Source organism: Saxophila tyrrhenica, assembly GCF_035928015.1.
Source record: "Saxophila tyrrhenica strain CCFEE 5935 chromosome Unknown scaffold_15, whole genome shotgun sequence".
Taxonomy (NCBI): Eukaryota; Fungi; Ascomycota; class Dothideomycetes; order Mycosphaerellales; family Extremaceae; genus Saxophila; species Saxophila tyrrhenica.
This window is the reverse complement of record NW_027041747.1, coordinates 490,103-504,082: the sequence shown is the minus strand read 5'-3', so window position 1 is coordinate 504,082 and position 13,980 is coordinate 490,103. Positions and strand designations below refer to the sequence as shown.

Below are 13,980 nucleotides of genomic sequence, written 5' to 3'. Positions count from 1 at the left end.
CTCGTATAGCGTCCGCACGTAAAGCCTCAAGCCGAATAGATGTGCGTTTCCAATTCCTGCCGAAGTAGATCACCCAATCCTGCCACCACCTCCAAGAATATCAGTCAAATTCGCCTGCCCCGTCCCTCTTTCCATCGGCTGCGGCGTATCCGCACTCTCCTTCCAGCCAATCATATAAATCGTCCGATATGTAGCCGGGATAGTCATCGTGCCATCCTCCTGCTGCTCGCCATACAGTTCCCGATATATGCTCTCAGTAGCCAGCAGGACGTCCTTACTAATCGCCCCGGGCTCTCGTCGCAGAGCAGCGTTCGCTTCGCCCATCGCTTGGAGGTCAGACATGAGGGCGAAGACGTTCGGGTAGTCGACGATGATGTCGTCGACGTCTACGGTTAACAGCTTGAAGCCGGCGCGGCTGAGGAGGTTGCCAACGTCTCTCACGTCTGCTAGAGGCGACATGTGCGTGCCTATGCCGCCAAGTCGTTCTTGTTCGGCTAGTTGCAGGGATCCGCGTAGCTCGTACAAGGAATCTCCACCGGTCATGGCGCCTACGAAGGCTGCGTCTGGTTTAAGGCAGTTGTTGATTTGCGCCAGGACAGAGGGTAGGTCGTTCACCCAATGCATGGATAGCGACGACAGAACCAAGTCGAAGACATTAGACTCGTAGGGGAGGTACTCCGGGCTGGTAAGGAGATGGCGGGTGATGTCGATGTCCTTGTTGAACGGCAGGTCTTGGTCTCGGTACAGCAGTGCCTCGCTGGTATCCGCGCAGACAATATTGCCTATCTTCGAGCTGATCGGCTCCGTGACGGGCTTCGCAGAATGGTCATCTGGATCCGGTCTCGTAAGTGTACGGGCAATGTTACAAGCATTGGCACCGAAGTCCAGCACTCGAGGGAAGTCTCGCTTGATGTCCAACAATCGATCGCATAGTCTTATAGCCACCTCGTCTCTTAGATAATCCACTTGTCGACTCTTTTGGATATTGCTAGCTGCTCGTTCTTTGTGTAGCCATTTTGCGTTGGCGTCGAAGACCTCGGCGATGGGTGCTCCTCCAGCTTGGATGGCGTAGGTTCGTGCAAGCGTGGGTTTTGCAAGAATGGTCCTTTGGGCGGACAAGGTATTGCTGAAGAGCCTGGCGGATTGCGAGCGCATGCTTTTCGGTGTGGTCTGTCAGTATGTTGTGAGGAACACCCTCTGGAAGAATATGAAGTCAATGACGGAGATAGAGTTGGAGCTTGGTCTCAGAGACTCCAGACGGAGTGGCTTCCGGGTCTGGGCTGAGTGAGACAAAATGCTGTTGCTTCCTCTCCTTCCATCTCGTCTTCCTACGCATTATACGAATACGACAGTTCGGTCTAATAATGCGAATGACTACAATGGGGCATGGACGTACATACACTTGCGTCGACAGTGGCCACATCATTTGTTGCGCTTCTTACGGCTTCAAAGTTCAGCATGCTTCAATCCACAACGCAAACAGCGTCTACGACATTACTTGGGAGGCGGGCTGCAGCAAATGCACTACTCATGCCTTCAGAAACAGCCAGCACTATCCGACTGTGATCGCAATGGCACCGTCCTCATCAGCAACACCATGAGTTGGAGCCTCACAGGATCAAATCCCCATAACAGGCAAGTGTTCCAGCAGCAAAGTAAATGCTGACAGCTATGCGCTGGTCCATGCTCCTTGCCCCGACCAACCCCAGATGATTCAAAGTCAAACGTAACTGAATGCTCATGGTGTCTCTTGTCCGGATACACTGCGGAGAGGTATCGTGGAGAATCGAGGAGTAAACGTTGTCCAACTAAATCGTCGATTTTTAAGTGGTATCATGGTTTAGGTAAATCCAATCACATTCCAAAATTCTTTTCCACCCCATACTTCACACATGCCTGATGCTCATGCCACCACCCACCTCAGTTGGTAATGCTACCTTGGCGCTTGTCGTTGCCGCCCTTGTTCCTCCTCAGCCCCACCAACTGCAGCATCTCCGTCCAGAAGCCCACGGGCGGATCCAAGAAAGTAGCCTCGTAGGCATCGATAGTGGGCCGTTCCCAGACCAAGTCGACCTCGTAGACGCTCTTCCACTTGGTCTTCTTGATCAACTTCCAGCTGATGAACAAAATCGGGTCGACAATCTGCATGGTGTAGTTCTGGAAGAAGCCCTCAACGGACCAGGCGGGGCGGAAGGCGAGGTAGCCGTAGAACATCGTAATGATGGAGAACCAGACAACGGCGACGTAGGCTCCATAGGGCTGAAACCAGCCGAAGTAGGGCTGTGTGGTGGGTTAGCTGGGGGCAATGAAGTGGGAAGGGACGAGTTGCAACGTACCAGTGTCCTGCGGTCCAAGCCTTGTGCTTTGCACGCTCTATGGAAGCAGATGAAGGTGATGGCCATGCCAATATAGTCGATTAAGGCTGGGAAACTTGTTAGCGTTTGCAAACTCATGTCAAGGTGTAAATCTTACCTCCAGCAGTGATCAAAGTCGACAGCCAGGTAATGGCTTCGGCCGATCCGCCAGACACTTGCAAGAAGGACAGGAAGGGGAAGCACATCACGACGCAGAAGCACCAAATCGGGACCCCGTTCTTAGTGCAGTAGGTCAGGAAAGAGGGAGCTCTGCCTTCCAGAGCAAGACCGTACAAGCTTCGGACGGCAGCGTAGGTGTATGTGTTGCCGGCGGAGAAGATGGATGTCATGAGGAGGCTGAGGGTATGTCAGTTCGACAGCACGGGGCTGTTGGAGGAACATCAAAGACTTACGCATTCACAATGTGGGGAAAAATCTTCACATTGAGGTTCCGCATGGCGATGACATATGGCGATGCAGCAGCCGTGCTGGAGCCGCCGCCATTCGTGATTCTCTCGAGAGCAGGGTCCCGAGAGCTACACACAATGCCGACAGCCAGGGCGCCACCGATGAAGAAGAGTCCGAAACGGAAGTAGACAGTCTTGAACGCAGTCTTGATGTAGGTCCTGGGTCGCTTGGCTTCGGCAGCGACCATTGAAATGTACTCCGGTCCAACGACGGTGAATGCGGCGCTCCACAGCGCAGAGAGGAAGCCTTCAAACTTTCCGAGGCTGCCTCCTTCGTATCGGGCACGGAACGCTTGTCCATCCTCCCAGTAGCGGAATCCGTATGCGTCGCCTTGGGGATTGCCTCCGACCATTGAAATGAATGTAAAGAAGAAAAGGGAGAAGATCAGGATGACCTTTCCGCCAGAAAGCCAGAACTCGGCTTCACCGTAAGCTCGCACAGCAAGAATGTTGATTGCGCTGTCGCACCGGTTAGCTGATTTCTTTTATGACTAGTGCGAGCCTCTTGTAGCTTCGAGAACCATTCCTTGGCATTAAGAAGTGGGCAGGAGGAGGACTCACGCATAGGCAACGATGCAGCCAATACAGATACCAGCTGTTGGGCCGGGTTGTGTGATCGCAGGACTCCAGAAGCCAATGATCAAGTTTAAAGCCGAAATTTCGAAGGGGATCAGTAGAGCCTCGTAGAAACTAAGATCGGTCAGTTATTCAGTTCTTGCGAGACGTGAATAAAGCACACGAACAAGAAGTTCCATCCCAGCATGAAGCCTAACGCATCGTCGCACCATTTTCCAGCAAGACGGATGAAACCGCCGGATACAGGGTAGGCAATGGACATTTCAGCGATCGAGTTGTTGACCAGTGCAAGCATACAGCTCTGGAGCGTGTAGGCGATCAGCAAACTGCCCGCGCCGCCGTGATAGAGACCTTGACCGATCGAGACGAACAGCGCCGTGCCGATGGAACCTCCAATGGCGATAAGCTGTATCTGTCGGTTGGCCAGATGTCGCTGGAGGTCGTCCGAGTTGTCCGAGAGCATGCCCTCCTGGACGTCGGTCGTGGGCTCAAAGCCGTCCGAGACATCCTGGTCGGAGTGCTTCTCGTGGTCTTTGCTAAAGAGTCCCATGGTTGCGGCCAAAATGCGTTATCCAGTAGAATGCGAGGCTGTAACACTCGCAGTAGAGGAAAGGGAAGCGTTGGAAAAGGTCGATCGCGAGGCTAGCAAGAAATGTGAGAGCAGCCCGAGCTTATCTATGTGATCACCAGAGTGGGGGACACTCCCAGCCGTGCGCCAAGCTCGCAGGAAGAGACTCGCGACTGGTACCAGAAATCGAAGGTGTCGATGCCCGCGTCCGCCACCACGTCGTTTTGCTGCTGCGATGTGCCGCCGCTCCAATGATCCGGCCGGGAGTGGCTTAGACTCTGCATTGTACCGCGCCGTCGAAGTGCTGCTACCCCGAGTACCTTGTCCAGGGTCCCGCCGCTCACGTGCCGCTAGCGATTCCTCCAATCTCGCACGGGTGTCCCAGCCTCGGCGCATGTAACCTTGCTGGTGCTTGGAGATCGCTTGCCCTCGGTGTGGTTCATCGTCTTTGCTTGGACCTATCGCAGGGCGTCCAGCTGATGGGGTTTTGCTGAAGACTTCTTCCGAGTACCAGGCCCCACAGCGTTCTGGAATTGTGTGGTCTGCAGTATTACGTTTTGAAAGGCGTCGAAGGCGTCCAGGCGTTCGTTGGGATGGATTTTGCCTGACGACCAGTGGGACGGTACGTCATCCCCTTGAGGAAAAGTCTTCGTGACGCCTTCAAGGCCTTGTATCCGCCTGGCGCCGTTAAGCGTTGAGACTTTCACGCCGCAAAGCAAACGGGACCGAGCGTCCGACTTGGCGTGAAGGAACCGCGGAGTGGTTCTGGTGGTGATGGTGTAAGAATAGCGCCTGGTGGAAAGATGATCGCTTGTCTACAGCTGCAGCAAAGGATCGGATACGCTGCAGACCTTCTGCCATCGTTGCGACAATCATCTTCCGACAGGACGCTACTGCTCCGGCAAGACGGTGTAGAGACGAGCACAGGAACTACCACAGGGCTGCAGCACGACCGGGATGCGCATCTCTTGGTGATCTTGTGAAGCGTCGAAGCCAGCTCTAGGAGAGCGATCTACAATTTCACTGCACCATACGGTCGTTGTTCTCTGACAGCCTTGCGTACTTTCCTAACGAACCCGAGATCTCGCACAGGTGGTTTCGCGCGATGCGTTTGGAATACTGTTGGTGGAATCCTTCGACTCCAGGAACTGTAAATTGCCTTGATGAGCGGGATCACCGGCATTTGCTGATGATATAGCACTTCCAAGATAACGACAACTCTCTGATATCTGGAATTTATTTTAGGAACTGCGACATACTGCTGATGATCTACAGTTGGGCTGATGTCGACAGCCATGACTTGCGCCCTCTACCGCCCTGGCGGCCATGGCCAGCCATGCATGAACATACGCACCTGGCGAGTACTCGTAGGTACTTGTAGAAATCTCTCACTGTCCCTATATCATCCGAACGACCCAGAAAATGCCTCACCGCAGACGGAGGAATCGCATACCCACACAAGGACCGTACGCCTGAACGAGGTGAAGTCGCACGAATGCGAGCGCAGTCATCGAGCGTCACTGCTGCACAACACAAACAAGCCGACCACTCCGACAAACCTTCTAGCGGCCTTCTAGAAGGGAACGAGGGAATTCCGAAAATGAGAGCGATCAAACACTCGTGGCCGTTCCTTCAGACAAGCTGAACGAGCGAAGTCAGCTGCTTGGCTGGACGGATTACCCCAGAGAGGAGAAGGAAGGCGTTTGAAACTGACTAGGCTTGCAGGCTGCTGATGCTTGTAGTGGGGTGGGGTTGGAGGACGAAGAGGCTCAGGTGGCCTTGAGTGCCGCAGAAGTCGCTGCATAGGACTGTTGTTAGATGTGCGAGTGGCGGCCTTACACTGTAACACCAGCGAAGCTCGCTGTGTAAGCCTGATCCGTACTTCGGCTCAGACAGGCTGACGACCCAGAGTCACGGCAATGTTGCAGAGCCGACGCTGGCAAGATATGTTGCTGGCCTTCATGAATTGCATATACAGTTCTTATCTATCCGTATCCTACACCAGCCCAACCTACTGCAACGGCGGGAACTTCCTCAAAAAGTGACTTGGGCACTCATACCCGCCTGGGTTGTTGTCCAGATACAACTGATGATACTTCTCAGCATCCCACCACTCGCCGGCCTGCAGTATCTCGGTGCTGATGCTGTTCTTCCACCACTGCTCGTTCGCTTTCTTCGTCACTTCCTCCGCGACCGCTTTCTGCTCGTCGTTGTGGTAAAAGACGCCGCTTCGGTATTGCGAGCCGACATCTGGGCCTTGACGGTTCGAGGTCGTCGGATCGTGCATTCGGTAGAAGTACTCGATGAGTTCGCGGTAGGTGAGCTTTTGCGGGTCGAAGACTAGTTGGCATGCTTCGGCATCTATAGAAAAGATCAGTCGTGACGATCGCATCTTCACGCAATGCTCAGTTTGCACTCACGTCCTGTTGCACCGGAGCATACGGCGCGGTAGCTGGGATCCTTCGTGTTGCCGCCGATGTATCCCACTCGTGCATCGAGCAGACCTTTGCTGCCAAAGTCCTTTCGGTACATGTGCTCAACACCCCAGAAGCAACCCGCCGCAATCGTCGCTCTCTCTGCACCCTCAGGAAGGGCCATTGTTGTTGAACCACCTGACTCTGGTGTGAAACGCATTGTGCTTGATGTGAAGGGTCGCGTAAACCGCTGCAGGATGGACGCCATGGTTGGTAGTGTGATCACAGAGATCAGAAAGATGAGTAGTATGGTGACAGGTTTCAGTTTGCACGATTTAATGCTGAGAAGTGAGGATGAATTTATGTTGTATGATGGTATTTGAATTGTTGCCATCTCGCAACGTCAGTGTCGTCATTCACATGTGCGGGAAGGCCTGCGCCTCGTCCCGTGTCAGCCTCGTTCCCGTTCGCAGCGATGCGATTCCACAACGCCACTGTATACATGTTCCTTTCTTTCTTGCACGACTCTCGGTCTAATTCTCAACGTACACTCCATAGACCTCTTCCTGGAGGCAGAATGGTCTGCTTCCAAAACTCCTGACTACTCCTCGCCCAGCCTGCCACGATGAAGGTTATCATACCAGGCTGAGATGCTGATGCTACGCGCGGGTTCCGCATGAAGCTGGCGGCAAATGCATGGCCATGGGTGGTACATGCAGGACATGCCACTGTGAGAATGCCGCTCCAGGGATGTCGCCCACGCTCGTCGCGCTGCCCTCAGGCAGGTGGCTGTCTGGCCTATGAAGCCTCCCTGCGGTGAGCACCGTGCATTTCGCTTGTCACAGATGAGCGAACATGCGGCACAGAACTCACATATCAGGCTGGTAGCATTCAATTCACTTTCCTCCATTCCACTACCTTCTTTGCATTATCTTGGTCCGGGTCCGCCCTGAAAGAGGTCTACATGAGTCAACATGGAGCATGACTCTGCCATGAGAGGCCAAATATCGACAGGCCATATGTCTAAGGAGCTGTTCATGCTGTCGTTGGACGGTGGTGGTGTACGCGGGCTGTCATCACTCCTCATACTTCAGAGTCTCATGGAGCGCCTCAATCGGCAAAACCCACCCAAGCCGTGCGACTGTTTCGATCTCATAGGCGGCACGTCCACCGGTGGTCTGATAGCTATCATGCTTGGGCGACTCAGGATGTCGGCGCAGGAAGCGATAACAGCGTACACTGAGCTATCGAAGCCTGTTTTCACCCAGCAGAGGCACCGCTTGGGTCTTCGAGGTGGCTTGCAGGGCCGTTACGACTCCCAGGCTCTGGAGCAAGGCGTCAAGGCCATGCTGTGGTCGCAAGGATACGACGATGAAACGCTTTTGAAAGACTCCTCTGGTTCACCTTGCAATGTGTAGGGCACCTCTCAAATCCTTTCAAGCTTCTATACTCACGAAAACTATCTTAGATTCGTGACTGCAACGAGCAAAGCCCACAAGAAGACCGTGGTCTTCTCCAGCTACTTTTCAGACCGTCGACTTGGCGACAGGCTGGACGAGGTCAAGATCTGGGAGGCCGCGCGAGCAACCTCAGCAGCTACCACGTTCTTCGACCCAATTCGGATATGCGGCGAGGATTTTGTAGATGGAGCTACTGGTGCCAACAACCCTTTGCCGACTTTGCTGACAGAGGCAAGCGACATGTGGCTGGACGATGACGATGTAACCATGAACCTGGATGCACACATAAGCTGTCTGGTATCAATTGGCACTGGCTTGCCGTCCATGACGAAATTCAATGACCGCGCCACGGGTATCATGCAGACCTTGGCTGATATTGCAACGGACTGCGAGAAAGCAGCGGAAGACTTCCAACGACACCACCCGCTCATGTTAAAAAGCGGTCGCTTCTTCCGCTTCAACGTCGACCAAGGGTTGGAAAATGTGGGCCTGGAGGAGTGGAAACGATTAGATGACATTGGGGCGGTTACCCGCAACTACCTTCAACTGGAAAGGGTGCGTATGGGCATCAACAAGTGCTCAAAACTGCTCAAAGAAAGGGACAGTGCGTTCGCATTTGCTTAGTCTTCGTTGTATACGGACCTTCGTTCCTGACTATTCTAGGTTCTGTCCGAGTCCTCCGCTCTCTTCGCAAAATGTATCTTGATTTTCAGCATGATCTGCCAACGGAAGAGACCATAGACGCGGCTGCTGAGTCTCCTCATTGGATCAAATATACGAACCGTTACTCTGCCTGGGCCGCCGGCGCTGAGGTCCCGATGGCGCTCTACTGTGTTATTGGCGAACCCACGGCCTCCCAGCAGCAACTGCCACAATCACTGGGCTGGAAACAAATTTTGCCAATTTTGCAAACGATATGGCAGGACAAGAAAAAGGGCATGCCGGATCCCAATCCAGGCTCAAGACACTCACAACAAGGATCATTTCCACTGTTATATTGCTGGCCGTCAGACACGGCACACTACGATCTTCCATGCATCGAGAACCTCTCCGACGCTGTCTCAGGGATACTTTGGAATTTAGCAGCTCAGCTGCTGTTCTCGCTGCCAAAAGGTCGCGGCGTTGGCGTGGTGCCAATCACTTCGAATGCCAGTGGATCCGCCAAAAGTTCGTGGGCCGTTATACGTGATCACATTCAACAGATCCCCAATGTGTCGTGGGGCACTGTTGTGATCAGGTCGGCCTCTCCATTGCCAACAAGCGATGTTAGGGCACTCAAAACAACGTGCCTGGGCTTCGAGTGCATCGAAATGGTTCTGTTTCTAGGTGGCAGTCTCCCATTCAGCGATGCGAGCTCCCGGATGGGCATTCCCGTAGTAACTGAACGAACAGAGTACGAAGGTAAGTTAAAACGATGTGCTCAAGACTTGCGCCTGCTGATTCCAGTAGAGTGCAAGGAGAGCCTGAAATTCGGCAGTGTGCATACTAGGCGCAAGGAAGTAAAAGCAGCTTTGGGCAACACCATGCGATGGTACAGAGAACACACCAACTTTCGCAGATGGCTAGAAGCGCCTGCGAGCATTCTCTGGATCCAAGGGAAACCAGGCAGTGGCAAGTCTGTACTTGCCAAGCGTATCCTTGCCGAAATATTGGAATCCCAACAAGAGCAAGACGATACCGCGAGAGCTCTTGTTGCAGACTGGTTTTACAGCATTCGTGGTGGCCCCGAAGGAATGTCCCATGTCTTGATGCTCCGGTCTCTACTGTACGAAATGTTGTGCCAAAAACCTGAAACCTACGAGAGCTTCAAGGCCCTCTACCGAAGAAGGAGGCGATACACACCAGCTTGGGAATGGTCAGCCGAAGACCTTGTTGTTCTTTTCGAGAAAGTAGTCTGCTTGCCGGAAGGTCCGCCGATTACCGTGGTTTTAGATGGACTGGACGAGTCCCAGGACGGCGACAAACAAATCGAGCGCGGTCCGAAAATCATCGACCTACTGATTAGAATGGTCCGAATGGAGGACTCCCGCCTCAAAATCATTGTGCTGAGCCTCCCACACCCTTGGATCGAAAAGAAGCTTCGAAGATTTCACAATATCACCATGCAGAAGGAGAATGCGGGCGACATCACCGAAATCATCACAAGTAGATTAGATGTTCTGGAACGACATATGGAGATTGGTGATTCTAGCGATGAAGACGATACCGACGGTGACTTCTCGCCTGAAGCGCCAAACGTCGATCTGTTCAGGCGTACTGTTGTACCTTCCAGTAGTGGCAGTCAGCAAGAGTTGGCGGACCTTATGGCAGAAATTCACCACTCTCTACTGCACCGGGCCGATGGCGTCGTACTGTGGGTCATACTCGTCCTACAGCAATTACTGAACCTCACAAAAGGACCCTTCACCTTCAGGGACTTGAGGGCTAAACTCTATGGACTTCCTTCTGAGCTGGACGAACTGTACGAACGACTAGTGGAGGACATCTTGAAAAGTCACGCCGGGAACCCGACCAGTATCAAGCGTTCCCAATTGATATTGACCTGGGTCATTGGAACGAGCGACTCCAGGCAATTGACTCTGCAGGAGCTGCTAGAGGCCATCGCGATTCCGGAAGACCTCGAATCGGCATTGCTCTCAGAACGAAATCCCATCGCAGAAGAACGACTACGGTGTCCCTCATGGAGCAGCGTTAGGCAACATATTTACTACCTATGTGGGCCATTCGTAGAGGTGCAGTCTCAGACTTCTCGCCAACAGCTTGGGAGTGAAGGAGCCTTTCAGGACGGGGCCATTACCGATGAGACTGATCGAGTGATCTTGCTGCATCAGACGGCCAGAGATTTTCTCTCCAGCAGGGACAGAGCAAAAGACTTGTACGTGAACCTGAGAACAGCGCGAGCATTCGTAAACGAAGCGATACTGCGATATATTGACGTCGTCCTCCCACGACAATCTCGTCCTTGGGCTCAATCATGGCCGCTATCACGACCACGATGTTGGGAACAGGCTCCCGCGGCCGTCGACTATGTGGACCAGTTCGTTCTGCTTCCTTATATCTGGGAGCGCTACGACACCCTGGGGGTAGTTGAAAGGTTGGAGTCAAGTTTGCTGCCTCGTGTGTACAATCGCATGGACATACTGACCCTGCTTCGCATCAAGGACTCAGAGAATGATTTCTGGGCTCACTCGTTGAATGTCAGTGAGCACCTGAGAGCAGCCAGCAGAACTTGGAAGGAGATAGAAGGGTACGTGAGGCACCACGGCCCCCGATTGACTGAAAGTACCTTTGTGTTTCTTCTACACTGCGTCTTGCATTGCTCGCAGAAGGCACGGACGCTATACTGGCTGCACATATCTCAGCGCCTCGTGCAACTAAAATGGTCAGTCTGGTTTACCGAGTTGGGAATCGAGCAGCTTGCTGCTGGTATGGTCAGGTTTCGAGAACCGCCAGGAATGACTTTTGCTCTGACCAGGAGAGCCAAGGGAACCTCCCCGTTGGACCCCTTTGCGCTCCGCGTCCAGATCCATCCACCAGTCATTGTGGAGCATATAGCCAAAGCGACGTCAGTGGTCATGGAACTTGTACGTCAGAGATGACGCTGTCGCCCCCGCACATACACTGACATACTCTTTAGACCACGCTCATCCGCAAACGTTTAGCACCGGAAGCTATGGCGTCCATCACAGGCGCCCTCGACGAAGGCCGTGCTGCTGTGTTGCGACCGGCGTGGACTCGGGACGCGGACCTTCACGTGTCCTATCGGTTCTCCGTTGATTTGTCAAATATAGATGAAGCTGCAGGCTGGATGGTATGTGATCTTGTAGGGTCTGCCCGCTGGCCCAGGATCCTGCAGCGACCTCCACTGCCATCTAAACACACAAAGGACAGAAGACAATCAGCTGCAGTGATAGGCCTGGAGCATGTGAGCAAATTCCGGACTGCAGCAAGATTGCTTTGCAAGGTATGCGGGCGAGGCACGGTCGAAAAGGTCAACCAGACAACTTTGCTATTGCTGAAATCGCATGTTACAATTTCTCGTCGCAATGCAGGACTCGGACAACGAGCAGACGGCCGAACAGCGTCATTCGACCTTCTCTATGCAGCCGTGGTGACCAAACGACTGGAAAGAAAGCTGTACGCTAGGAACGAAACGTTCCCACGGCGATTCCAGCGAATAAAGCATTTGCAAGAGCTTTCAATGTGAAACTGTGTCCTCTGAGCATGGCACCCAGAGCAAAGCCAGGGAAGTGAGCCGCGACCAGATGAACCTCAGATGTCTCATCAAACATTATATATTCATTTTCTCATTGTTTCTCCCAGCAAGAAGATCCTGGATAGTTCAATTGGTTAGAATGTACGTTCAGCTCAACTCCTTGGGTGCTGCAGGCTGCTGACACAGACGATGACAGATCCGCTCGTCTTTCGCAAGAGCGACAGCGTGGATGATGGTGGTTCGAGTCCATCTCTGGGAGATACTGCGTAGCAATTTCGTTCTTTTTGCAATAGTGAATGGTGCTGGATGGTATAGGTCGTTGCTCTGAACTCTGCTTGATGATAGCGGGCTCCATGGCATGGCGCAGAGGCTCTTTTTGGTAGTGTTTGATCAGCTTGCTGCCGTCGACTCCTGGGGGTGACTTGTGACTTGGACGATACAACTGTTCAGGGATCATTGTTGCAACAGCTACCCGTTTCCAAAGTCTTGTGGTGTGGCTATCACGTTTGAGGCGTGGTCCTACCAGCAGCGCTGTAAATCTCGGAGGCCCGCATCCCGTCGTCCAGCCATGAATGGCATTTGGTGCCTTGAAAGGCGGATTGGACACATTTGTAGATCCCGCCTAGACTCCTGTTTTAGTTTTGTAATGTTGTGGGAGGCTGCGATATGTCGGGCATCTGTGAAGTGTGCTCTGAGACAGATCTGCTCGGGAAGAATCGCCGACGACCTGCCAAGACCTTCCAGGGAGCGAGCTCGTCCAGCTTCCGACCTCACAACGACTTTGAAGCACAACAGATTGAGAACAACACCACCGCCCAACATGTTCCTCCGACGAGCCGCGCCAGCTCTCAGCAGACGCGTTGTCCCTCGACCAGCGGTGACACGCTCGTTCGCGATCTCCGCGCGCCGATGTACGCCTCAATGACCGCCAACTATCCCCATGAAGATGGCTAACAGAGCGCAGTCAAATCACCCGAGGGCGACCCAAAGCCCGGCGATGACAATGCACTGATCAAGCCAATGTCTGGTGGGTAGATTCTATGGGGGAGCAGTAGTCGGCGGCAGTTGCTAAGACGCAGCGCAGAAATCCACTCCGAGCATGACCTCCTTCCTCCCGGCGGCGCACGCGGTACCATCCCTACCGATCTGGAGCAGTCCACCGGTCTCGAGCGATTGGAAATTATGGGCAAGATGCAGGGCATAGACGTGTTCGACATGAAGCCGCTTGATGCGAGCAGGCACGGTACGTGGGCAGACATGCAGAAGCAGGAACGGGGCGCTTCTTAGAACGTGCATGGGTCTAACACCCAGCTACAGGTACTCTCAAGGATCCCATCGTGGTTAAGGGCTTCGGTGACGAGCAATACATTGGCTGTACCGGCTCTCCCGCAGACAGCCACGGCACTCTATGGCTGGTCACTTCCCGCGACCGCCCAGTCGAGCGCTGCCCTGAGTGTGGCTCCGTCTACAAGCTCGAGTACGTCGGCCCGCCAGACGATGATCACCACCACGACGAGCACCACGATGTGCCCGACTACGTACACCCGTACGAGGGCGAGTTGAAGACTATTGCGAACTACGTGCGGCCGGAGTATAGATAGGCAAGGAGGAGATTAGGGGCGAATCGAACACGGAGCGGTGCTGGAGAACGAGGGCGAGCAGAAGCAATGTAGACTATGGCGTGGCGTATTGAATGCTGAAATACCAAACCAAGGCCGCTCTAGATCCTATGGGCATTCTCGGTCTTCTCCCTTTTCCCCCGTAATGTCCTATCCGAACGAATTATCTTGATCTTATCTAGCCAGTTTGCGTGATCATTCTCCGTCGGCCATGACCGTCATTTCCTGATCTTTTGAATACTCTTCTCGATCGAGGTGCAAACGGTGCACGGGCCGCCATCAGGATGCGAGCGGCGGGAGGTGGAG

General features: G+C 53.6%; 5 protein-coding genes and 1 non-coding gene across 6 annotated transcripts; 3 read left to right on the top strand and 3 right to left on the bottom strand.

Moving 5' to 3' along the window:
• Positions 1-69: 69 nt before the first annotated feature.
• On the bottom strand, positions 70-1,460 carry LTR77_008817 (uncharacterized protein; the record flags this gene model as incomplete). The annotated part of the gene is made up of 2 exons (XM_064806046.1): positions 70-1,170; positions 1,401-1,460. The coding sequence occupies 2 exons, from the start codon at positions 1,458-1,460 to the stop codon at positions 70-72; spliced, it is 1,161 nt and encodes a 386-aa protein (XP_064655905.1).
• A 460-nt stretch (positions 1,461-1,920) lies between these two features.
• Positions 1,921-3,947, bottom strand: LTR77_008816 (uncharacterized protein; the record flags this gene model as incomplete). The annotated part of the gene is made up of 6 exons (XM_064806045.1): positions 1,921-2,280; positions 2,337-2,422; positions 2,473-2,711; positions 2,768-3,280; positions 3,383-3,511; positions 3,565-3,947. 6 exons carry the CDS (start codon positions 3,945-3,947, stop codon positions 1,921-1,923), a joined length of 1,710 nt encoding a protein of 569 aa, XP_064655904.1.
• Positions 3,948-5,976: 2,029 nt separating this feature from the next.
• On the bottom strand, positions 5,977-6,563 carry mxr1 (Peptide methionine sulfoxide reductase; the record flags this gene model as incomplete). Its single annotated transcript, XM_064806044.1, has 2 exons — positions 5,977-6,326; positions 6,386-6,563. The coding sequence occupies 2 exons, from the start codon at positions 6,561-6,563 to the stop codon at positions 5,977-5,979; spliced, it is 528 nt and encodes a 175-aa protein (XP_064655903.1).
• Positions 6,564-7,353: 790 nt separating this feature from the next.
• On the top strand, positions 7,354-11,954 carry LTR77_008814 (uncharacterized protein; the record flags this gene model as incomplete). Its single annotated transcript, XM_064806043.1, has 5 exons — positions 7,354-7,793; positions 7,848-8,443; positions 8,503-11,423; positions 11,477-11,650; positions 11,892-11,954. 5 exons carry the CDS (start codon positions 7,354-7,356, stop codon positions 11,952-11,954), a joined length of 4,194 nt encoding a protein of 1,397 aa, XP_064655902.1.
• Positions 11,955-12,170: 216 nt separating this feature from the next.
• LTR77_008813 lies at positions 12,171-12,314 on the top strand. Its single transcript has one exon. It is a non-coding gene; the product is annotated as a tRNA-Ala (tRNA).
• Positions 12,315-12,875: 561 nt separating this feature from the next.
• On the top strand, positions 12,876-13,656 carry COX4 (Cytochrome c oxidase subunit 4; the record flags this gene model as incomplete). The annotated part of the gene is made up of 4 exons (XM_064806042.1): positions 12,876-12,966; positions 13,020-13,082; positions 13,140-13,298; positions 13,373-13,656. The coding sequence occupies 4 exons, from the start codon at positions 12,876-12,878 to the stop codon at positions 13,654-13,656; spliced, it is 597 nt and encodes a 198-aa protein (XP_064655901.1).
• Between the last annotated feature and the right edge of the window lie 324 nt (positions 13,657-13,980).